The sequence below is a fragment of the Pararge aegeria genome, chromosome 6, assembly GCF_905163445.1.
Source record: "Pararge aegeria chromosome 6, ilParAegt1.1, whole genome shotgun sequence".
Lineage (NCBI taxonomy): Eukaryota > Metazoa > Arthropoda > Insecta > Lepidoptera > Nymphalidae > Pararge > Pararge aegeria.
The window spans coordinates 7,724,723-7,751,426 of NC_053185.1; the positions used below are offsets into that span (position 1 = coordinate 7,724,723).

General features: G+C 36.1%; 1 protein-coding gene across 2 annotated transcripts in view; it reads left to right on the forward strand.

The window, feature by feature from the left end:
- Nucleotides 1-24,600, forward strand: part of LOC120624197 (ecdysone receptor-like) — a 45,839-nt gene extending 21,239 nt beyond the window's left edge. Inside the window, exons 2-7 of one of the 2 annotated variants that reach the window (XM_039890588.1) lie at nt 13,441-13,611; nt 14,889-15,181; nt 16,227-16,406; nt 17,060-17,221; nt 17,773-17,995; nt 19,032-24,600. In XM_039890588.1, coding sequence (XP_039746522.1) covers nt 13,441-13,611; nt 14,889-15,181; nt 16,227-16,406; nt 17,060-17,221; nt 17,773-17,995; nt 19,032-19,330 — 1,328 coding nt within the window. In that variant the 3' untranslated portion in view covers nt 19,331-24,600. The remainder of the gene's footprint in view (nt 1-13,440; nt 13,612-14,888; nt 15,182-16,226; nt 16,407-17,059; nt 17,222-17,772; nt 17,996-19,031) is intronic. The other variant, XM_039890590.1, reaches the window with a different exon arrangement.
- Nucleotides 24,601-26,704: the final 2,104 nt, after the last annotated feature.

A 26,704-nucleotide genomic window follows, 5' to 3' on the forward strand; every position in this document is an offset into this window, starting at 1 on the left:
AACTAAAAGGCTTAAATACTTAATAAGCAAACTTGAGCAAAAATATTAATACTCATTACATTAAATTTTGAAAGTTGAAGATTGTTTATTACACTGAAGGCATACTGAAGGAAAATATTTCAAGTACCTTGCTGCAAATAAAAGCGATGAATAGAAAGTGGGTGCCAGCCGGGTGGTGGGAGAAAGTTTTGTATGTCGTCTCCGCATCGTCATCGCCCATCCATCTATCAAGCTGACAGCGCCGATTATTGTGTCCCCCGCCGTGCTACCCAAGCCCCTCAGACCCCTCGCGTGGGCGTAGAAAAGGGTAGTTGTAACCTAAATTTCGTGACAAAAATTGCATGCAAAATCTGTTACTCAATTATTAGCAACTTTAAACGTATATGCAGTAAGTATCCTTGTACTCACATTTATAACATATGCTGTACTAATTAATTTGTTGAATGGAATCCACGATGGGTTAAAGTAGACAGTAGTTGTCAAAGTACAGTAGTGTTAGTGCTGAAATTATTGTTTATGAGTAAACAACGTTCTCTATGTACTTATAAACAATAAACGTAACAGTGAAAAGAAACCAACGTTCTCAAACAATCTAAATGTCAGTAAAGAATAACGATATTTAGCTTTGGTTGTAACTACGAGTAATTTTATAGATAGAATCAGAAAGGAAGTCAAACTACGAAATTAAGAGATTTTATCATACATAGTAAGACTTAAGAGTAAAACTTAAGTAAGATAGCGCAATTGTATGATAAATAAAATCGAATAACAGACGAAAGAGGCGAGTTACTAAATAACAAGGTTACACTTTACTTAAATATAAGTGTAAAATAAGATTAAATGTGTTTATCGAGTCTCAGACGGTGTTACAGAGTAAGCGCGGAGGGCGGACGACCTTCCGCCGGGCGTGGGCTGAGCCCCTGACACAGTTCGCGAGATGTTCAACTACAAATGATATTTCTGTCTGATAATATTTTTCATCAATTATTTAAATAAGACAACCAACCTTATAACTAACCATTACGAAGTAACAATTACATTTGGGTTTTATAATAAATAATAAAGTTAATTTACAAAACAAAATAAAATCATGATAAAGTTTTGTGATTAGGATATTGTTTCATTGATAAATATTGTATATTCCTCAGTAATATTCAACAAACATTTCTTCGATTAGTCTCCAATTTTGCCAAAAAGCATAATAAGTGTATTAGCGAAGTAGTTTGTATATTATGTTTCATCGATAAGTACATTTTTTCCTCAAGATTCAGAATAAACAATTCTTCCATTAGCCTCCAATGTTAAAATAATATTTGCATTTAGTTTCCGATCATCTTAATTGATACTGGAGGCTTTCATGCTAGTGTTCAGGGTGTATTTTTTAAAACTTATAATTATTATATTATATAATTATTACAAAACATTTGCCACATAATTAATTGCATATTAATTGAATGCTTTGTTTTAAGTTGAGCAACTTTTGCCTACCTTCTTTGAGGAATATGAATTGCTTAAAGTGTTTGTAATGTTATTACCCGTGAGCCCTGGCAATTTCTGTATATGACTTGCTGATTTCTAATGGCACTGAGAATATTAAGTTTTTTCGTCTTCGTGTTTTTGCTCGTTACGGAGATGAAGTCACGCTGTAAGTGCTGAGGCAATCTCAAATAAAGAAAACCTTGATTACAGTATTTCTTGACTGTTTAACATAAATTGAACTATCTGTCAATTTTTCTATTTAAATTAAAGTAAAATTATCAAACTTAGCAAAGATTACCTTAACTTCACAAACTTAGCACAAGACCAATTTCAGTATATGCACGACGCACTTATGCGTCGTTGGGAGTGCCGAGTGATACGTGCCCGAGTTTTGGAGCTTTTCTTTAGTTTCTTTTATTACAAAAATGATTTAAAAGTTTCTGCTACTCATTCCTTACTTATGACAATATCTTCCATTAGCTATGTTAAATTAGGCAAATAGATTGTCAGTCAATTGTATTTGCCTAATTTAGGCGCAGGAAAAAAATTAAGAGGGCGCCGGGCCATTATATTTGCATATTTTACATTTAATTGTTTCATTGCCAATCGATTGATAATTTATTTATTTGTTACGTTGCCTAATCAGTGTTCATGTTCGGCGTCAAATTCGACGAAAACAAAGGCGTTCTTTGTCGGTCGATAAACGTTCCAAAGTCGGCTTATCTCATATTATGATACCCGGTCACTTACCTCAACGTACCCGGATGGCCTGGCACATTAAAATGCAGAATGTCAATGTGATTTTTATGGTTCAGATTTGTCCCGTGATTTCTTTTAAATTTAATCGTTAATTATGTGTATCCAAAATATTAAGTTATTATGTTCTAAATTATTTATACTTACAAACAAAAATAAGAGGTATTAGTAAGGTTACATGTTTTTGTTCTAAATCAATCGAATATAACCATTCATGATCAAAAACCTTTTGGATCTGACCTAAAATACTCAGCCACTCACTCAGAAGTACCAGAGATATGAGTGACCGATTGCTTAACTAGCTGAAGTGGCAATAGCCGGGGCATATCGGCACACAACATGCAATGTTCGGAGGACTGATAAACGATAGCGCCTCGAGGTACTGGAATGACACCGGAAAGAGAGAATTGTTCGTAGACCCACTATTAAGGGGTCCAAATTTAGTGAAGCAAGCCGAAGGGAGTTATCTGGCAATCGTTTGTTAGATTTCCTAATTAAAATGTAGTTCTGTGATATTTGTTAAGCTTGTATTTTGTGTCAATATTGATATTTTAGGTAGGTACTATCTCTCACCAGGAAACTTTGATACATTTGAGTAACAAAAGAGAACAAAAGTGGTAAAACGACGTCTTCGTACATAAGTATAGATAATTGCTCTGGAGATGCTAATGCATTGATAAAAGTTTATCCACTCATATAGTTCGAAGGACTTCCATAGGCTATTTTGGAAAGTATGTAACAAAAGATAGTGAGACATATCAGTTCATCATAAAGTGACCACCACACCTCATGTATTTAAATCTTAGATGTGATATCAATTGGCGCCTCTTGCCAGAAAAGTCGACCCAAATGCCGTCACAATAAACAGCATAACGTTGTTGTGCCGCCATGACCCTGACCTCTAGTCCCTTGTGTGTTGGTATTTCAAATTTGCCGGACGTTCTGGGACGGGCAACTTTTTTTGACATTGATGACAATTGACAATAGTCAAATAAATAAACTAATAATTTATTCGTCATTTGAATGAATGTTCTCAATAGAAATCGCGACCAATATGCGGTTGTGCAGCACGTGCCGAGTTTTTTTGCTGGCGATGCCCGCCTTTCGGCATGACCACTTTCAAAACGTTCAAACTATTTGAATGTACGAACTTGACTAAGGTATGCACTAAAAGCCATAATTATGCCGATTAATACGCAATAGTTGTACGTAATTTATACCTAAATTCCTTTAAACCGGAGACTCGACCTACATTGAAACGCACGTTTTCCTCGTTGAGGTTAGTCTTATCTTCTCGATTTGTAGAACGTTAATGACCTATAAAGCGAAATGTTTTGTTTGTAAATTAACGTTGCCGGTAAATTTTCCTCGTAAATGTCACAAAGTGTAATAAACTTTGTGGAGAAACAACATAATAACTAGTAATACATAACCGAATACTAAGACCTAATCGTATTTTATTCTTTAAAGCAAAATTTCACATAGAGCGACTTCTTCATTTTTGTGTACTTGGCTTTAAAGAAGAGGTCCATCTAGGAAACTATGATTCTAGTTCGGGTATTTCTGCAATATGTACAAATTCATTATGATGTTAAAATATTAACTTATCCTTACCTATCCTGCGTTTTTGACGTCAAATAAAACATTATTTCGTGACAAAATGAACACTTAATGAACGCACTTTAATAATATACTATTATACCAATACCAATATGTTATAAATGTGAAAGTGTTTCTTTTTGTTTCTTTGGTATGTGCTTGTTATGATCCTATTTATAATTTCCGGATTTCTCAGTCAGGGCTGGTGTGAGGCTTCAGCCGTAAATAGTAAAATACCAAGAGTAACAGATTACTCCTTTCAGCACCAGAAGCCAGTTTACTTTCCAGAAGCACATCTATGCAATTGAGAGCAAAAACCTTGATATAATTCATGTTGACAGTAAAATTAGTTTGGTGTACTGCACCGGTACACCAAACTAAGCTGCAGGGGCCATTTTGTTATGATGGGCTGTACTGCACCACTGATTTTGATGAAATTAAGCACAGATATAGCTTGCATCCTGGAGATGGATATGAGAAACTGTTCCTACGGAATGATTGCTCAAGGTCCTTTATGACATGCATATAACTTGCAGATCGATCTACAACTACGATTTATAAAGGGGTGATTATATTATTCTAACCCAGATTTGACAGTGTGCCAGTTCCACACGGGGCGAATACAAGGAGGTTAATGGTTTCTTGGGCAATTGCCATCTGAAATCGGCTCCACCTTAATATTTTTTTGCTTGACACTGGTGTCACGTTAGTTTTTGTTACATTTGGGAACTTTTCGTCGTGGAAAATGCGATTCTAGCAAAAAATGACAGGAGGAAGGACAGGACAGGACTAAGAACAGGAGGTTCTTTATTTAAAACTACCGTATCCGAGACTCCCATCCGATCCTTACCTACTTTATCCGTGATTTTGTCATCGAAATTCAGCCAAAACTTTTATTAGGTCGAATGGCTACTTTTTTATATTACAGGGCTACTGTATTGATAACATTTAATTCGGTTAAGATTTTATTAAACAAGCAAATCGTTTGCAATAATAACTAAAAGATAACATATAATTTCTAAGTGTATCTTACACATTGGAGTAAATTACTTAAAATCAAAATAATTTTACAATTTAAACCGAAAATAACTTCGGTCTATCCCATATTTAAAGTTTTAAAAGTAAATCAGTCAACTCAATTTGATTATGAAAAATATACAGAACTAAAACGTCAACCATGCAGGCATTTTTGCGTCAAAACATTTGTTAAAATATCGACCCACTGTCTTGAACTCTCAATTAACTAATTACGAAATATATAATCAAGTTTAAAAACAAAGCGTCGACGGTGAGTCGTTGACCCAGTTGGTTGTGTCTTTTTAATTAGCCCTTATGACGATGGCCAGACGGGCGATAACGCGTCCGCGTCACCCAAATCCGCCTTGACCCACATACTGACTGTATAAAAGTTTCATAGAATCAGGTTAATAAATAAATAATATTGTGGTCATGAGTAATATTAAATACCTATAAAGTGAACAGTGAGGGTTCATAGTGCAATGGACAAGTTTCAAGGGCATCATAGAATAACTAGAGTCAACGCCTGCTATCAGTTATTCCAATTATTTGAGCAACTTAGAGCTTTGGTGCAACTTTCTACCAAAAGGTAATTAATGGTAGGAGTTACAGTATGAGTCACAAACCTACTTTATAAAAGAAAACTAGGTATTTTTATTTTAACGTATCCTGATTTGGGGAAAGTTAGAAAAATTTATGTAAATCAATATTAATTATTGTAAATTATTAATGTAAACGTTAATGTAAACGTTAAAAAATTAATGTAAATTATTAATGTATACGTTAATGTGTAGTTTCTGACTATTAAATAATTAAGGGATTGTTTGTGCTTTTAAACTTTTGTATGAATTGGAAAAATAGCATAAAGATACCTTTAAGTGGGAACGTTCCAAGGGAGGACGCGTGGGGCTAGATAATGTAGACTACATTTGATCCGGTTATTCACAAATGGGTGGCTACGATAGCGATAGAAATCATCATGGTAGGCGGAGATAAAAAATCCTAGGAGGTACCTCCTTCAAAGAGTTATTTCACGATTCGCAGAAAATGTGAACTATAATGTGTACAGCGTAGAGTTCATAGTCAAGTGTACAAGTGTCAAGGACATGTAGATAGCTGCTATGAAGGCAATGGTGTAATTAATGTAGGACCACGACAGATCAAGGGCATTCTTATTACACACATGGTCTAACATCGTCGTAAAAACAAGCTTTATGTTTTGTTATTATTATTTTGTTTTATGTTTCACGTACAGTCATGAAGATTTTAAAATTGAATGGACATCAAAATTTTTCTTAGTTCTGTAGTGAGCGTGGAAAGCACCTCATAATAAATAAAGATAAAATAACCTTCATCGGGCCTTTAAAAGTTTATTTGGAAATAAAACAGTCATTACGTTAGTGATCGCATTAGATGCTAGTTATACCACAGAGGAGGCTGCTGGCGTGTTCTGTTATATTTCCATTTTCCATTTCCTTAAGACACCCGTGGGTATTGGAGGGGTGGTGACAACTGCATTCTAATCTGCCGTCACCTCACAGCTGAAAACATTCGAGTGAACAAAAACGTGTAAAAAATCTGAGCGGAACTGAAAAACACTTGTTCATCCTGTTAAATACATTGGCACATGAGTCAGCAGCTGTCAAAGCTTTTAAAACCTCATGAAACCATGCGGCAATAATTCTAATTATACCCCCCCTTCCGTTTCTATTTACCCATTCCAGTGTTTACTAGAAAAGGCGTACTGGCGTGGGTGCACACTTCGTGTACTAAATTAGGGAGCAGACAGAGACAAAAAACGTGACCGAGTGTTTATACGCTTGGGAAAAAAGAGAGGCTCAATGTAATCTGGCACCGAGCTCAGCTATGGAATGGGGAGCTGCGGCATATCTGTTACGTTCACCTATGTACACAGGCGTTTATGATAACTGATGACCACTTTCTATTTTACAACTCAAGTGACGAAATGTAGAAAACTGTACATCCATTAGAATAATAAATTATCGTTTCGCCTACTTTGTCCTGAAATTTGGAGAAGCATAACTTTGCACGATGCACAATGTGTTGTTTTTTTTATTGAATTAAAAACTAGTCGAAAAGCACCAAATACATAAATATAAATAAAACATAAATGAGAACATAAATAAATGAGACTTGCGAGCACATTTTAAACAAAAATACCTACAAAAGAGATGAATCTACAAAAGTTTCAGCTTAGCGTTTTGTTTAAATTGTTACACGTATAAAACTTCAGTGTTCCTGTTTCTTACAGTCGAGATTCCCGTGTACGAGTCTATTTATTGCTGGACCCTCTTTAGTGACGTATTGTGCGGATGCAATTCACTACCGAAGAGTGATCCGTCGACGGATGTAAACACTTTCTACGCGCCTGAATCCCGTGGCATCTGCTGTTAGTTGCATCCTCTATCTTTATTTAGTCCAAGCCAGGAATAGACATTTTTGGATTATAGTACCTACTATCATGTGTAAAACGGGTATTTTGTCTGTACGAGAATAAAAATAACTAAACTAAAATGTAGGTAAATTTTTGTAAAATATTCGTTTCCATTTTTTTTTTAACGATCTGAAAAATTATACTTGATTTTATTTTTTTTTATCTAATGACCGCATTAATTTGACACCAAACTTTGAATACTCTTTTTTTTTACTTTTCTTTATTAAAATGAAAACGTTTTGCAAATTTTACAAGAAATCATAACAAACATCATATCTACTAAAATTGCTATTATTATTCGGTGATAATAAAATATTAAGAGCTTTAATTGTAACTGCTTAATGAACAGTTGAGATAACAGATTAAAAATGTAAAGCTAATCGAAATTTCCACGATATGGTTAGCGTGTGACGTGAAAATGGCGATTTTCACCGCATGCGATTTCTATTTCAATCCAATTTTCCCGGCGCGTGGAGAAACCGATCGCTCTGGTTGCGGCTCCGGCCCACATCTCTTGCTAGAAAGTATTGTAGAAAGTAATATTGTGATCCGATCTCCGCCCAACCGATGCATCGATCACGTGTAGCTTTTTCAATGCGTCATTTTTTTGCATCTCACATCTGATTAATTCCTTGATTATTCGAGGATTAGAGATTCCTTGAGGATTCGAATTTTACTGCTTGTTTCACTTGATGTGTCCGTTTTTCGTCGATCTAATATATACTGATTTGTTTTTATGTTTTTCTATCTACACGAAATCTGTATCTGACATGAAGTCAAACTGTGTCTTTTGCTGAGTTTACGCTCTATATCTGAATCATGTATTATATAAACGCAACTATTGCATCAAAATTACTCTTTACACTTCCTAGATAGTATTTTCTTAGTCGTTGCTACAAAATCGATGCATTTTTTTTTTTTTAGGTTTGGAGTATTTATGTAATTTAATGTTTAAATAGACATATATGCAGTACCCAGGCACTGACAGACACATATTTTATTAAAAGTATAAGTATAAGTGTCATTTATTTAATACATTAATTATTTTGTTTTTATTCTAACTATTTATTAATTCTATTGTTTAACTAATTTAAGGTTAAGCTAAAAAACTATTTACGTGCGTACAAAATAACAAAAGTACTTTATTAGGCAATCCGTTAAATCTGAAACGATTTCCATAATTCTGTATTTTGGGCATACAGTTGGGTTCCATTAAAATTTAGTGAAAATCTTCGCAGATGAAGCACAATTCTCATCAAAGAACAATCAAGTAGATAAACTCGCAAATCTTATTAGTTAATCAAATAGTATAGCTATCGCCATACGGCTACTTTTACATGTAAGCAAACATCACTATGTTGGTAGCTGATTAATATAAGAAGCGTGTTGCTATGTTATGCTTACTTTCGCCGCACCCGAATTTCAATGAGTTGTGTGTGCCATAGGCTTGTGCAATACCTAAGTTTGGGCAACTTTCACTGACTAGTAGTCGCTTACGCGGTCCGCCTGCAGAATGATTGCGTCGCCGGTTTCTGAGGTCACAGTGAAAGTTGGTAGGTATTGTTCAATCGACATCACTTTGCAAGTCTTCATTTGTTTTATGGCTTCTTAGTGAGTAACTTGTAGAGGAATATCCTAAAAGTTGTTGCTAACGGGAAAAGAAATCTCATATCTAAACATGTAGCGAAAACTCTTGTTTTAGCTAGTTACGAGTATATGCATAAAACTAACAAACATGAAGTTAGCTAAGTTAGATAATATGGTGTGGTAAAATAATAATTTATTCTTATACAAATATTGTATGTAGCTATATAATATTAAAATTTTCTTTTAATAAACCACATACAGATTATCGTTATCAACGCACTTTTTTAAGTAAAAAATTAAGCAAATCTATTTTACCTTCGTCTCAGTTTTATAACGTACCTACCTATTTGTTCAAACTATTAAATACATTATGAAACAACTTAATTATGCTAATGTTTTTATTACTTATAGTAAGAATAAAACAAAAATTATTATTATTATATATTATAATTATTACTGAATAACGAATGTAACTGCAATTTAACTGATTATAATCCTAAATATTATTCCTTAAGTTGTTTTATATTAGTTCTTACTCATTTTTAGTGTAACTTTTCTCACGTATTCATTCATATACCTACCTACCTAACTATACATTTAATTCATTGCATTCATTTCCGTAAGATAATCGCTTCTAAACTCTGTCAGTTTAGCATAGTTTAGTCATCATTGCGTTATGACCAAAATATTTGATCCCAATTCCTGGTTATTTGTGAAACTGAATGAAACTCACTCAGAACATGTGTTGTTTGTAAACATTTCATTAGAACATTGAATTTCATCAGACGTTTATGTGACACCCGACAGTTAGAGACTCTGTATATTCTAGTAGATATATTACTTGCTACAGTTTTATGTGTTGCCTATAACTCACCCATTTACCTACGACAACTTATTATTTTCCTGGTATTTAGCAGAGCGTGGATAATCTGTGTGTGTAGGTTTAGTCTGTAAGATGTATAGGTTTTACTTATCTCTTCAATATTATAATATTATAATAATATGAAAATTGCTGTAAATATCCACGTTTATGAACATCAGGGAAACGAAGTTTACGTCTATTGGACCAACGAATGATTAACTAGGTAGGTACAAGTAATTCTGCCTGTTCACATAATTTAATACCAAGTTTGGTATCACCTCGAAGAACAAATCCCAAAGAAGTGAAAAAGTCACATCGCATGAGAGGAAAAACGAGTTATTATTAGCTTGTAGAGAATCGCGAGCTTGCTTCGAGCTCAGATGCTATCATAAATAATGTGGCGGCGCGGTGAGCGCTGTGGAGGGGAGTGTGCGAGAGGGGGGGACGGGGGACGAAGAGTCAAGGCCGCACGCTGCCCCCGGTCGACGCTCGCGCGGCTGAATCGCGTCCCACTTGTCGCTCGCAGCGCCTTCTCGCTCCCACAGCCGAGCAAGCCCGACGGTCGACGAACCGGCACGAACTAGACCTTCTATGCGCCCGCGCAGAACAGCTGAGACGTAACAACATAACACACTGACTCGGTCATCCGTGCATTCAACTTTTGATTGGCTTTCTTTTTCATGAACACTGATTTGATTGTTGGCTCTATTTATGACAATTGCATGCCGATTAAGTAGTTCGTTGCGTTTATATATATTTTTTTTATGGACAAGTATGAAATTAAGTAGGTAGCTACAAGTATAAAAAAACTATATATATATAATTTTTTTTTTATGGACAAGTATGAAATTAAGTAGGTAGCTACTAGTATAAAAAAAAACTTCGTAAATTCTGCCTCTTCGGAATATCAGGATAAAGACAAATCTGTGTAAGTACCCAGATGGTACATAAATAAAGGTTCCCCATGAAGTAGTTACCGATTAGATTGTTAATCAACTTCCAATAGATGATCTATGTATCTATGTGCACGTTTACTTCGCTGATTTGCATGTATAACTAATCCGAAGAGTATAAATTTATTTGGTAAACCCAACTTTGAAGACCTCTTCCGCGAAGCAATATTAATTCAATTTCAAAACATTCTCCGCTATCCTATAACATTACGCGACCTACCTATATGTGTTAAAAACACCATTCTTATAATTAGCTCATAAAAAGGCAGTTAACAAGACTTTGTAATCAATGTCTGTTAAAACTTGTCACAGTTTACTAAATATCACGGTATGTTCACGGACCGAACCAGTTCTAGCCATCTCGGACACTTTCACCGCGGACGATGAGAACTTGCGTCACCGTAATAACCCACTAAATGTTATTTAATGTTAGGTATATACTATCACGCCTTGATTTTGCAATTTTTAGAAGAGGAATTAGACGGACGGTCTAATTTATTATCGGCCGGCCTTACACTCATTTTGATTGGCTTGATGATTTTGTGTATCTAATGTTTGTACAAAATTATAATAGAATAATTTTACACTTACCAATGCATAAGTATGAATAATGTATTAAAACATTTAATACATCGGGTTGACTACACACATGAAGTAGTCAGCTTCGCTTTTATCTTACGCAAAAGAGAATAATGATCGTGAAATTTTAAACCGTCGATGTTGGAAAATATATTTGCTGAGTTTACTGACAGCTTTCTCGATGGAATATGCCCTTCGAACCTGTAATAACTCTACTTGAAATAAATGAATTTTGATTCCGATGCTATATTATATATTAAAACTATAGACCTGCATTTTACTTGATTCGTTTTAAATGGGTGTTTTGTTTTTGGGGTGAGTTAAACTTGAAAATGTTCTAATTAAGTTAAGTTTATAAGTAATCTAATACTACAGACAACGTAATTTGCGTAACTAGGTATGTAACCTCTTATTCAGATAGGACTATTTGTTTGTCCCTAACTTTATACCTTTACGAACGTTGTATTACCAACTTTAAGCCATGCGGCCGACTAAGATCGTGATTCTGTACGTAGTATGGGATTATGAACAACGATATGGCCCATGATACCGAGCCGGCAATACTCACGTGGGACTAGTTTTTTTGGCAGTAATTATTTCAGCCGGTTACGCAACGAAACGCGGTAAAGGCCAGCGACCCGCGTCAACTCTGTTTAATGGCCATAACAAAATGTAGGTATATATAAAAAATAATTACTAGAGAGAGGCTAAACAACCTTGCACGGGTCGGTTAATATCGCTTTAAATGAAAACCACAAATCTGGCTACAGATTTGGCATTTTTTTCTGCTTATTCTTTCAACGTTATTTTGTTCTAGATCTTATTTTTAACCATAACTAGAACAGTTATGTTTGTTGCTATGTGTGTTCATATGTCAACTTGTCCCATTAAATAACCTACTTATTAGATTTAAATAAATAAGATTTCGTCAGCTTCATGTCAGCGTTCCGTGTTATAGGCATACATTACAAATACATAATAAAAAATACTCGAATTACAAATAAATATTTCGACTTTGTGTAATATCTACGTTCTCTATTTAGTATAAATAGTCTTATCTCGTACATAAGGGGTATTTTCTTAAATCTAGATTTTTAGAAAGGCAAAGGTGAATTTATCCTGGATCCATATACTGCCCACATTTTGAGATCACGTAATAAATGGTCCACCCCGTACTGCAATTGATTTAATTGAACCTATTTGGTATATCTCTGTTACTAAAAGGTTAGGTAAAAGTTTAATTAATGTTGCACACCCCGCCTGACTTTTAAGGAGTTCCGACTGACTGATTGACAATTGCCGTTTTATTTTCCGCTGCGCATCGCATACCCTACACCTACTTGCACGTTGAATATAAAACTGGTGCCAAATCTCATTTGTATGCGGACAGTGACTCTAGCCACCTTTTGTTTGGGCAGGAAACGTCCAAACTACCACCGAAAATCACTTATACATACGCTTTGTATCTCGTTACTAGCATGAAACATCTCGTAAAAGGAACGTTGCATCAAAAATAAAATATAGAGAAAATAAAACTGATCTTTACCGTCCGCCGACTCTACAAATGGTTCATGAAATGTATGCAAATTTTATAGCGTCCGATTTTAGATGTTTTCATCACAGGGCGCCGATGTTGGGCCACCGGACTCGAGTTTCGTTTATTGCGCAGTTGCATTAAAACCCGTTGTGGATTTGTGTTACCTACAGAAACTTTTAGGTTGTAAGTTGTTCATATTCCAGCTTGATATATTTTAATATATCTTATTATTAAACCAGCCGATTTATGCCAAAAATACCATGTTCTTGGAATAACCAGATTCGAAATACCATGTATCTTACATACATTACACGTCTGTATACCAACCAGTGGTCACGAAATATTCCGTTATGTATTATTTGTGTGCAATAAAGTTTTTCATCAATCAGTCTTTGTTCAGAAACATCGGTTACTATTTTTTATTGGAACTTACCGCAATCCATTTGATATGTTTCCCTTATTTTATTAACCCACCGAGGGAACCGAACTCTGCCGATCGGTTAGTGAAATTACCAGATAATCTTTCTAAGGACACCATCCGTCTCTTAGCTGGGATCTCAATTGTGTAAATTAATGGTATATAATGGCACTCATAGTTGTTATTCCTTTTTTTCAGGCCGCGAAGAGCTATCACCAGCTTCAAGCGTGAACGGCTGCAGTACAGATGGCGAGGCGCGGCGGCAGAAGAAAGGCCCGGCGCCTCGACAGCAGGAAGAATTGTGCCTTGTTTGCGGCGACAGAGCCTCCGGATACCATTATAACGCGCTAACATGTGAAGGGTGTAAAGGTAATTTTTCATTGCCATTACCACCATTATACAAAAAACAAACATATCATTACCATCAATACCGGCCCATGACAGAAACGGGTTTCCTCCCAAAATGAGAAGGGCTAGGTACAAATGGTTTATACTTATCAAAATGTTAATCAAGTTTGCCGTAAACTATCCGAAACGTTTTTGATTACGGCAAACATATCGGCATTAAACTGCATTTCTTGTATAATAGTTGGGCAGAATTGCAACGACAACTTTTACGAAATAACTGCAGTCTTAACCGATATAACTACCGGGCGTGAAATTTATTACAGTATACCGGGTACTCTTATTTGCATACGCTAAACGATGCACGATGTCACAGAAGCCCTTACCCAACAAGCACCCACGAATGTTCCAATTTAGTAGTGAATTGGCGCATTGTATCGGTTATCAAGGCTGTTAGCTAAGCGCACACATTGTATCAGAGTCGAGACGACACGTCACAATGGCTGTCTGGTGCGCGTCTACTGCGTCTACTCCCCCGATTCATCCGATCTTCCTGTATTGTTGGTTATCACCAATGATATTTTAAAATGTACCACGTTATCCCCGTTTATCATGTTGGTAACATTTTGCACGTACAGTTTATTTTCCTGCTAATATTTAAACGCTTATAAGGAGAGTCTCCCTCAAACGAATTATTTGATAGAGGTTTTGTCGTTCAATTTAGAGTATGTAAAGTTTTTAGTCTAGCCTTTGATTGTTATAAGCTATTGCTCAAGATGAATAATTAATAGATGCACCCTTAGACTTTATATACAACATAAAAAAGCAAAGATAATTCGTAATACAGATTTTTCAATTTAGTAAACAGAGGTACCGTGTACTGTTCGGTAGGTATGTACTAATGCGTCGTTATTTATAACCTCTAAACTACGCGATCTGTTTATTTGCTGTAAGAAACATTCACCTCGTAACTCTAGAGTCGTTGGCCGATGCCCTTAAGACAACCTTTCTCATAATTTGTTCTATCTTATCTCAGCCTAAAGTACGTAGGCACTTTACCTACTGTTCAGCAAAGTTATTCTTTCAAACTCTTTTTTCTATAAAAAGCTACTATGATGTTGGGATCACTTTTTTAAAACCCTACTAATCGAGACTTGACGAAGGTTGAGAAGTGATAGAAAAACTCTTTATTATACTGAAGAGAAATTATATAAAGTTCTTATCGATATTGTCTCCAGGCATAATATCCTTTAGTTTGTATTAGTGTTAGTTGACAGTCTACAATAAATTCCAAATTTCAGGTTTCTTCAGGCGGAGCGTCACTAAAAATGCTGTGTACATTTGCAAATTCGGCCATGCGTGCGAAATGGATATGTACATGCGGAGAAAATGTCAAGAGTGCAGATTAAAAAAATGTCTCGCGGTCGGCATGAGGCCAGAGTGTGTGGTGCCAGAGAACCAGTGCGCGATCAAGAGGAAAGAGAAGAAGGCACAGAGAGAGAAAGATAAACTGCCAGTCAGCACAACGACAGTAGACGACCACATGCCGCCCATAATGCAATGCGATCCTCCGCCTCCTGAAGCCGCTAGAATTGTAAGTACCTTCCTGTTATATGTTGAAGAATCTGGGAAGCTTCATTCAAAATAATTATTTGCGTACCCAGGAACTAAAAGTTATTTCGTTTCTTTATTACCGAGATTTAAAATATACCTAGCCAATACAAAGTATGTATTACATTTGTATAACTCCATGTAGAATCATGTTATATCTTCTTACGGTTATCAGACACGGACTCTGTATACCTTGGAAGTTGGATCTAAATTGAAATATTCCTGTTCTTTAAAAATAAACTTAAAATAGTGACAGTTTCACAAAATAATGAATTGATAAATACTGGTAGGTACAAAAAAAAAACAGAAAAAAAAGAATACCTAAACCAAGTTAGATATATACAATTTTGGACTAAACTGCGCTAGACTTTAGAACCGCAAACACAATATAAGCAACATATCACTTTCAATCTACTCCAATTATTTATTATCTAAGATTTGATTTAACTCAACACTCGGCTTTGCGTGATGTCTAGTGCCAAGTTGCATAATGTTATCGGAAAATAAGTATGACTTTGACATTTGTATTTCCATTTTTGAATATTCAAATAGTTTTTCGAACTCCTGTACAATATGGCCAAACAGAGTTGCGGCATACTTATGCCGTCGTTATTTATATATACGAAAATGACCTTTAGTTTTTTCCTATCAATATATTTGTATAATTGAATTGAATTTAATGTACTAAATATTATTTACCTTTGTGTACCACTTAAAAAGTTGTTGTTGTTGAAAAATTTAATATAAAATATTATTTATAAATATAACCTAAAATAAACTATTTATTTTTTGTTGTTATTAATAACGTACGTACTTAACGTACGTTATTTAGTAGTTTAATAGATGTATGTTTTTAACATAGCTTAGCACAATAAATATTTTATGCTTTATGGTTAAATACTTAATACTATTTTTCGATTGCACAAAATATTCTTTTATAATTTGTTTTTTATTAGATGAGCATGCACAATGTCTCTCTCTAACTGACGACAAATTATATATTAATGTTTGTTGTTTCCTACGTGAAGCTGGAATGTTTGCAGCACGAAGTGGTCCCGCGGTTCCTCTCAGAAAAGCTCCTGGAACAGAACAGGCTAAAGAATATCCCTCCTCTAACGCCCAACCAACAGTTCTTGATCGCGAGGCTTGTTTGGTACCAAGATGGATACGACCAGCCTTCCGAGGAAGATCTCAAAAGGGTTACCCAGGTGAAATGTTTATTGTGTATTTTAATATAAGTGGTATCCAAAAAAACAATTTACAAAAATGGAGGAAATGTACTTCTTAATTGGACCATTATGCGCAGATAGAAATTTTTATTTTTTAGAATCTAATTGTGACAAATATAGAACCTACTTGGAACGCGCGTTTTAACCAACAGTCAACTCCAGCACGGCTGGCATGGGCAGGAGACAATTATCTCCCTGGGGAAAGGATAAAAAATTATCTTCTCCCACAGCTTTATCAACTCTCAGAGCATTGGCGCACAAGTGGAAATAATATCCAAAATATATATGTGTAATAATAAACGGGGTTAAGCTTCTCGTATTCCATGTTCCCGTCCTATATTTATATCCCCTGTCAGGGGATATAATCAGGGGGATATAATTTTTGGGTCCCGCCTGTGCTAGCCCTGAAGAGCGGTCAAGTAAGATCGTATGATCTCTGTAGAAGAGATAACAGTAAATTAAAAATCATCGAAATAAAGTTTATCCATTTTCTTTAAAACCCATTATTATAATTTAATAGCATTTTGAAAGTATACAACTAAAGTTTTCATTTTCGCGGAAACAACTATATTCAACTAATATACATGTTTTTGTTGTAAGCACATAGTAATATATAATTTATCATATTTTAGACGTGGCAAGCAGAAACGGACGATAATGGCGAGGCGTCAGACTTGCCTTTCCGTCAGATCACAGAGATGACTATCTTGACGGTTCAGTTGATCGTCGAATTCGCAAAAGGCCTACCAGGGTTCGCGAAGATCTCTCAGCCTGATCAAATCACACTTTTAAAGGTAAATTTTAACACATTTCGGTTCTCAAAGTACCGCTTATAATACCGGCATTCTTAGCTGTAAAAGCTTTACAATCATTGCAGCTCATTTAATTGTTTCTGAGTCAACTGTTACACCGATCTTGAAATGAAATGAGTTGAAATTTAGCACAAAGATAGCCACTGTCCTGGAGACAGCCGTGGCTTGTTACTAGCCGACAGACAAAGACGTGCCGCTAAATTATTTAGCGTTCCAGTACGATGTCGCGTAGAAACGAATTAGAGGTGATGCGATAACTGCCATAACACTAGCTGGTTAACCCGCTACCATCTTAGACTGATTGCAGTTACGGGCTAACGTGGACTATAACTAAAGTATGTTTGTTTGTTAAAACAGAAAATAAACAAAATAACAGTAAAAAAAATAAATCTTAAAATAATAAATCTGCGTGCAAAGGCGGTCTTATCGCTACAGCGATCTCTCCCAGACAACCTTTGGCAGGAGAATAACCAACAGAACGGGATGGTGCGTGGTGGTCGAAGTATAGCTTATATGATACCGTTACCTCGCAGGCGTGTTCGAGCGAGGTGATGATGCTGCGAGTATCCCGGCGGTACGACATGTCGACCGACAGCGTCATGTTCGCGACCAATCAGGCGTACACGCGCGAGATCTACAACAAGGCGGGCTTCGGCTACGTCATCGAGAACCTCTTGCACTTCTGCCGCTGCATGTACGCCATGTCCTGGGACAATGTGCACTATGCGTTGCTCACAGCTATTGTTATTTTCTCAGGTAAAGGAATCATATAATTCTTATTTTACAAAGCTCAATGGTGTATCCAAGACTACAGCATAACTCAAATATCGTAGAACTATTCTTATTCTCTTTTTTTTTATTCACTTTATTGTATTATAAAAAAAACTGTTTACAAAAGGCATTAAGTCTGTCTTTGAGCTTGAGCATTTACCAGCCAACCTTCGAACGTGCGAGAAAAACGTGAGTGAGTGAACGTGGGGCCAATAATCGTAGGAAGTCCAAAAAAAAATTAATACATACTCGTAAAATACATATATATTATTAATATATTACATAATTAATATATATATAAAACAGTGTAAAGAGGGAATCACCTTTTCGTCCAATTCCGAATCTTTTTGTTAACAATGTACATTGTACAGCACAACAGAATATCGCATTTTCTAATATGTTCCTTTAATATTTCTTACATAAATATAATAAAATATGCATAAATATAATAATACAAATATAATTAAAATGAGAACAACTAAAAAAATGTCATCTCAGGTGCGGTGAATATAATTTAAACTTGTCCAAGTACTCCGATTTTTTATTTTAAATCTTTAAGATTCGTTATGTACGTAAAGCTCAGGAGACCTAATAGTTCTAATCAAAACGATATAGATGTGTAATAATGAGTCTAGTATCTGTTATTCTATAATATAGCGTTTATGCTCTTTTTAAGATTGAGGCCAATCAAAAAACTATAGTCGATATACATAAATTAGTACGATAAATATCTTATAAATACAAGCTAGAGAAAAAACCGATTTTCAATGGCTTCTCTATGGTAATTTACATATTCACCAAAAAGTCATGTGCGTTAACTGTTTGTAACAGAGTACATATTGCTTTCCCCAGCCTTCCCCTCAGAATCCCGTGAAGTATTCGGTATAAAGTTTTTGCGAAGGCGACGTCGTTTAGCTCGCCTAAATAATCGTATTTTTCCGCTACGTAAAGTAATTCTTAAAGCAGCCATACATTATTCAGGAGGGGTCGATTTTAACAATTCAATTTATTATAATTTCAGATCGGCCCGGCCTCGAGAACCCACAGCTAGTCGAGGAGATCCAGCGATACTACCTGAACACGTTACGAGTGTACATCCTCAATCAGCAGAGCGGTTCCTCGCGGTGTCCTGTGATGTACGGAAAGATACTGACTATCCTGTCGGAGTTGCGCTCGCTGGGGATGCAGAACTCGAACATGTGTATCTCGCTTAAGCTCAAGAACAGGAAGCTGCCTCCGTTCCTGGAGGAGATCTGGGACGTGGCTGATGTGTCTTCGTCGCAGCCGCCCCCAGTGTTTGACCACCCGGCCGACCTCTAGCCCCTGCGTGCGCCCCGCAGCCCAATACGCATGCGCAGACCGCGCGCTCGCGTGACACCGCGCGGCCTCTAAGCTTTACTCACACGGGCTTTCGTTTCGCATCTTCGTACTCTCCCACGTCGATTTTTCAATGCGGTCAGGCGAAATGTCACAGTTACCATTATATATTATTATTTCTCCGATATTTATGTTCAAACATTTTTTTTTTTTTTTAGTTTATTGATTTTTTCAGCAAATTGAAAACGAAGCGTGCATAGATTATTTATGTCGTAAAGTTCTATTTTATCGTAACATAGTTAACGTTATCAACGAAAATGTTCATTATGCTAGTGTTTAAGGAAGAAATTTTGTGTGGAATAGTGGATGTGACAATTCGTTTTAGTAACGCTGCTAAGTCGACGAAGAGGACAGTATAAATGCAACTCCATTAAATAACTGGACTCGCTAGACCTAAACGCTTTCTAAGTATTCTTGAAACGACAGCTTGTACACGTTTACATGGTAAAAGTCAGACTGTCGTTTCGACAGCGCGAACGCGTCACTAGAAAGCGCTTTCGTTAGCTCCGTCTGAAGTTTCTTTTTTAATGAAATGAAATCTTCGATCAATAATATACCACATAACATATGCTATCTACACGTCAAAAGTTGTCTACGAAATGTAGGCAACTTTAGACGTGTAGATTTTTATTTGGTAATCCAATTTTCTTAGTAAAAAAAGGCAGTGTCTGTCCGAAAAAACTAAAAAAGGTAACGGAATATCTTATTTTAAGCAAAATCTAAATTACTATAAGCAACATTCAGTATTTTGAAATAATGAACGGCTGCTTTTTCTATTAGATTTTGTATTGTTGACTGTGAATCTAATACATTATTGATCGAAGGATATTAATGGAGTCGTAAATGTTGAACTCGCATTTACTTTAGGAGTTCCGAACTTCGATAGATAATATATTAAATGTACTGCCAGTGTTAAAAAGTGTCAGTGAAAAAAGTTTTTACTTAGGAGAGCTTAATGAGAGCCTATTTTCGTTCGTTTGCTACTGAGCAAATGAACTTAAGAGCAAAAGTGTATTTTGCTTAACGCCCAACAGGGCAATGAAAAAGTTATACTATTTTTTTTATTTTTTAACAAAAACTGGACACATTCTCTGCTCGACTTGTAAGGGTTTGTAAGGGGACATATCTAGATATCTAGTACATTATTGATCGAAGTTCGCGATGGTAATTGAACAGTTGGTGTTATATGATGTGGAAGCGGTACAGGGTGCGAGACGGGAGTCCGTGTGCGGAAAGCCCGCCCTCCGGAGAGAACGCTCATAGACTGGCTAGTTTAAGTGAAGTGCACGGACACTCCTGAAGGACGTGATCAAACTATTTATAAGGACAGTGAGTTTTACCACTTAACAAAGGTACCGCGGTACCTGATCGTACGTATTCGGTGACCGACCGCGATGCGAGTATAGTGAATATATGTGCTGTTGAACGTTCCGAGAATATATTTAGTGTTGATAGTTTAGATACGACTGGATACCGAGTCGGTCGCTCGGATACGACCGTATGATAAGACTATAAGTACACCCTCCTAAATTATGCATACGTACATACGCTATGAGAGTTATAAAGAGAGAAAAAAAAGTAATATATGAAGAGATGTTTCTATTGGGTGGTAAAAGTTGATAGTTGTGTTTATTTACCAAAATTAACTGTACGTTGATTGACATTTTCGATTTATATATTATATGGATATAGTGCAGTTTGCCGACGATCCGCGGGCCGCTAGCGCTCGGACGTTGTTGATCGTATGCGCACGTTGATACGTGATATAAAACATATATGCGCCCGATAAAAAAAACGTGATTTTTACGAATAATCATTTAGGTTATAAAAATACAGCTATAATCCGACCGTTGATAGAATGTGTTTCTGATGTCTGTCAGGTGGTATTTTAGAACAAAATTTGACAGATTTCCTTATAACACTGCAGTACGAAATTTAAGTAAGTCATCTAACAATATAGTTTTTGCGGCAAACAAACAATACAAATGTGTTTATCGTAAAAACAACGCCACTTTTAAGTTACATGGATTCAATCATTCCCTGACAATAACGTAATGATTTGGTATGAAAGGTACCGAAATCTTTACATTCACACTCTCTGTTTTAAGTTATGTCTAACTCGACAGTTTAGTTAAAAAAACTGTCTAATTCTACTTCATATTAAAAAAAATCATTTCAAGGTCAGAGAATCAGGGCCTAACTAAATTTACCCTATGTTGTATTATTTTACAGTTGTCGAAATCTACGTAACATAATTCATTTAAAATTTCGTACGCAGTTAAGATATACCATTTGTACTCCGGATTTAATTTGCGCTTGGTCTTTATATCACTTATCAACGTCTGCTCCGTGTTTGTTTATATATAGTTTATGTCAGACGTGTTATCGTGTCCTGTCGATTTTAGTTCCGACTCATGTTCCATTGTCCTGTGCCCGCGTCCCCTCGATTTAATGAATAATTATAATTTATTGCTGTGATTACATTATACATGTTGAAGTATCTTAGGTAGGCTGAGATAACGGTGTCTTATTACATTTAGATGTTCTACTGCCACAGTAGCTTTCATAAAATCATCGCCAGAGGGTGCGATTGTGTAAGAACATTGTATTCATTTGATAGTTTTAAAAACACAAACAACAGCTTATTCTAAAGTCAAAGTCAAAGTCAAAAATATCTCACTTTTGATGCGTACTTGGCACATGTAAATGTGCCTGGGGTTTATAAATGGCAGATGCTATACGAATTAGACTGTTAGGTATAAGTTTAGTCGTATTTTATGACTTATTAGTGATGAAAGCGTTTAGTTACCTAAGTTGCATAAAGATAGAATTTTGACGACAACCGGGGTCCCGGGTTTTATCCCCGGCGGGGAAAATTTGGGAATTTATAATATCTGAATTTTCTCTAGTCTGGTATAGTGGTATCGTTCCGCATACCCGTGCCGCCAGAGATTAAGTTTTCCGACACGATGTTGGGTAGAAACCTATTAGGGGTAATATAACTGCCTCACTAACAGATAAGCCCGCTAACATCATCAATTAGACATGTGATTGCAGTCAAGGGCTAACTTGTAGTGGAATAATGTTGATGTCAAAGATGGCACTTGTGATACGTACATTATATGAAATGAATACTTAAAAACAAAAAGGCTTCATTGAATGGACAGTTTACCTTAATACGAATTTTTATATTACGATCTACGAGCCTTACACAATCGCCCTGCTGATTCTCCTTTGAGTGTTTTTGATAGTTGATGTTGCATGTACATATACAGGGTGATTCATTTTCTACTATGATCACACTGCCCTGAGTCGATTTTACTTTAGACTAATGCGGTCTCGTAAACAAAATATTGCTCCGGCGTTGGTTGTCAACTCGAATGACGATGCTCGTAAGGAGACGGTCTAAATTTATGGAGCGTTGGAGAGGTTGATGAACACATGTAATTCATAAGAATAATAAAATAAACCATTCACCACTGTACAGCTCCTCTATTTCTTAGCATCGAAGATATTAATAAGTTATGTGTCGAAGAAATTCAATAATTAAAATTAATTTGTTGTTTTATATTACTGCTTGATTTACGTCAACTGTTATATAAATTAATAAACAACATAGTCGGTTATGATTTATTGTATGTATCCTTTGGATTTGAAGGTGGAAAACCTTTGGATCGGCAGCATATTGGAAACTTGAAAATTTAGTTTTTAATTTTTTTTTTGGTATGGTGTCATAGCTCTATACCCCTCTCTTGCAAGGAGGCCTGTGCCCCCAGCAGTGGGACATTAATAAGGCTGATCATGAATTAAAGTGTTAACTAACCTCACCAACAATGGACCGTCTCGTTTTGTATGACTTTTCTAACTTATTCTAAGAGTAGGATATGTGTAATATTTTTATTTATGGGACTCTTGATGTTTGTTGTTGCCGGTCCGGTACGTCCGGTTCGTTTGTTACTGTACCGTATCTTTCAATCGGGAATTATACAGATTTTCGTATCGTGTCGTGCAATGTGTCGTAGGTCGTCGTATGCAATAATGTATAGGTACAAACAAAATAGACAATTCGAATCACAGTGTTGTTCATAAATTTAGTTGTGGGGGCAGATTTGGATCACCCCAGTTGATTGTATTGATAATGGTAACCATCGATCAACTAATACTTAGATACAACATGGATGCGTCAAAAACGGCCAGAGAAAATTGTGCTTAAAAGCACGATGACAGTGTCGTATTTTGAACTTGTTAAACATATGGTTGGTTTTTGTAAAATGTTCGTAGTGCAATGTAAATTATCTATAGCTTATGTAGTTGAGTATGGACGTATTTCGGGAGTGCATTTTTAATTGTTGATGTATCTATTGTTATTTGATCGATGACTAAAACATTATATTGCGCGCATACCAGGCAGCTGTTATTGTAGGCACCTACGATGTTAGAGATATAGTCCCCATACTCCGATATTATTCTTTTATCTGTCTTTCCTCTGTAAATATCTTTTGTCTCGTTTAATGTTAATATTTATTGTTCTATTGTGCTCTATGTACGTTTATTAAAAGTGTGTACAATCCAAATTAATGGCAGCTGATTTGTATCGATACGTTTCTCTATTGAACTACTTGGCCGAGCTTACGATTATGGGAACAATATTGGTATAGACTTAAAGTAATTGATATTAGACATCAGTGGTGGCATGGGGTCTCGACCTTTGTGAGCATTACACAGGTAAATAGGATATGTTTTTTACTACAATACGAGTTATATATATTCTTAGTTGGTCGTGTTTTGTAATTATGTATTATGGTTTTAGGCAAACATTTTTAACTCCCCATAAAGTTTGGTACAGTAAATATACCAGGTCGTGGTTTCAAACGATACACTTCGATCGCTGGAGATCTTGTAAATATTTTCACAGACGGTTTCGGGCCACATATCTTAACGGCTCCATGCTACTTAATTGATATCGTCTATCTAACTAAAAGGGGTCTTCTGCGACGTCTATCCAAGGCTACCTTTTTCAGTACAGGGTTGCCACCCCAACATCTTAGGACCCCAACGTCTATTCATACTCCCCGCCCTTTACCTCTTAAGTTTCGAAACTTGTTGAGATATCTCTGTAACGCTTGTTCTTCTAAGTAATCAAGTAAGGAAACGTGGTTCGATTACCACAACTGGAAAAATATTTGTGTGATGAACATGAATGTTTTTCAGTTTCTGAGGTTTATCTGTATATTATAAGTATTTATGTGTATTATATTCATCAGCTATCTTAGTACCCATAACACAAGCTACGCTTAATTTGGGGCTAGATAGCAATGTGTGTGTTGTCGTAGTATATTTATTTATTATTATCAGAGCCATAGTTTCCTTAACTGAGATACGGTATAGCAAAATCATTATTTTTGCGAGTAACATCCAACTGTTTTGCCTAGCCATACGTTGATCAAAGCACTACCAACCTTAAAAAAACAACTCTTATTGAAAAAGAACTGTTCTTAATTAATTAATTTGCCTGCTCAACCTACCCTGACACCCTGTGGACACCATTGGTAGACATGCGCGCAATTTGATGCCAACTGCACCACCAAATATGCCCCCACTTTACAGTAAGAGAAGTCAAAACGAACACGTCACATTTAAGGTAAAATAAACTGCCCGCTATACACAAATTTATTACATGTACGAAATGCCTTATTTCACGTTACCTGCGCTGTGTACCTACATTGTTGAATGGAATATCATAGTATATAGAACCTAAAATTAATCGATCTCAATTACCCGTAAGCGTTGTTGATGCGTAAACAAAGCGTGTTTTTCCGTTTATCGCTGGGCAATTTGATATTAGAACTTGGCAACTTCCTGCGATGGCTCTGTTACCCTACGATATCGTATCTCAGTAGTGGTCTTTTTGACGTCAAAATAGACAGTTCTTGTATTGCTGTCTTATTTCACGTCGCAAAAGACATAGTTACGATGTCGTAGAGAATCAATACTCTCATTACGAGAAACCCCACGTGTCATAAAATCAATGGTCATTGGTCTAACGTCAAAGTAAAAACATTTCCTCATTAATAGACAGCCGGTTGGCGCAGTGCGCAGCGACCCTGCCTTCTGCGTCCAAGGCCGTGAGTTCCATTCCCACAACTGTAAAAATGTTTGTGTGATAAACATGAATGCTTTTCAGTGTCTGGGTGTTTATCTGTATATTATACGTATTCATGTGTATTATATTCATAAAAATATTCATCAGCTTTCTCAGTACCCATAAAACAAGCTACGCTTACTTTGGGGCTAGATGGCGATGTGTTTATTGTCGTAGTATATTTATTTATTCAAAGGTTTGGCAACGTTTCCGTTAGAGGCGCTGTTCATAGATGTTCATATAAATATTAACTATAAAACGAGGTGTATTAGGTGCATTTTACTTTGACAAGCTATATGAAAACCATTGATGCATGCATGGGCTATCTCACACTGAGAGTAGGAAGCCCTGCAATGTTGTGACTTGTACAGTGTCCGTCGTTACTCGTAACCTTCAATGTTGTTCGCATCTTGCGCGCCCTATGCAGTGGTCGAACACCGATCGCGATCGCTAACTATAGGTGTACATTACTCACCGCTCGCCTATTCTTCACCATCCATTAACATTTAATGCGATTAAGATATAACTTTTAAGTCTGTGTGGTGCGTGTTGAATGTGTCTTCTTTACATGCCACGAAGTGTGTTGTAAATTTACATTATACGTATGCCTGAGGTTTTTTGGAAGCATTTCTTTAATATACGTATAAAAGATTCAGCGTAAGGCGATCGAGCTTGCACCGCGGACCGCTAGCTAGTCCGCTTTTAATACATCTTTTCGACTTGTATATAATTTTATTGTAGCAGTAGGTGATTTCTAAAATAGTTAACGAAGCACAAACGTCACTGGAGTGTCTTACGTGTCTCTGCTGTAGGGGCGCATTGACAACACACACTGCCATTATGTGTATGTTCATGGTGCGAATCGGTGTGATTGTGGTCATAGCTAATTTTATATGACACCTTTAAGTATCTAGGATTATAAAAATAGGAGAGTTAGGGGTTAACCGTCACGAGTGATGCTATGATACGATGCCTTATAACTGAGATGCGTCATACGCCGGTAAGCGCTCGAAGCGAGGGTACGTTTTGAAAACGCGATCGATACAGTGACCGTGGATCTTTATGGCCGCATGTAACCCGGTACGCAATTTAAGTCAAATCACCGTTGCGGGTATTCCCCGATTTCACCATCATTGCACATGTAATTATGTATACTCGATTGTAAATGCAGTTTA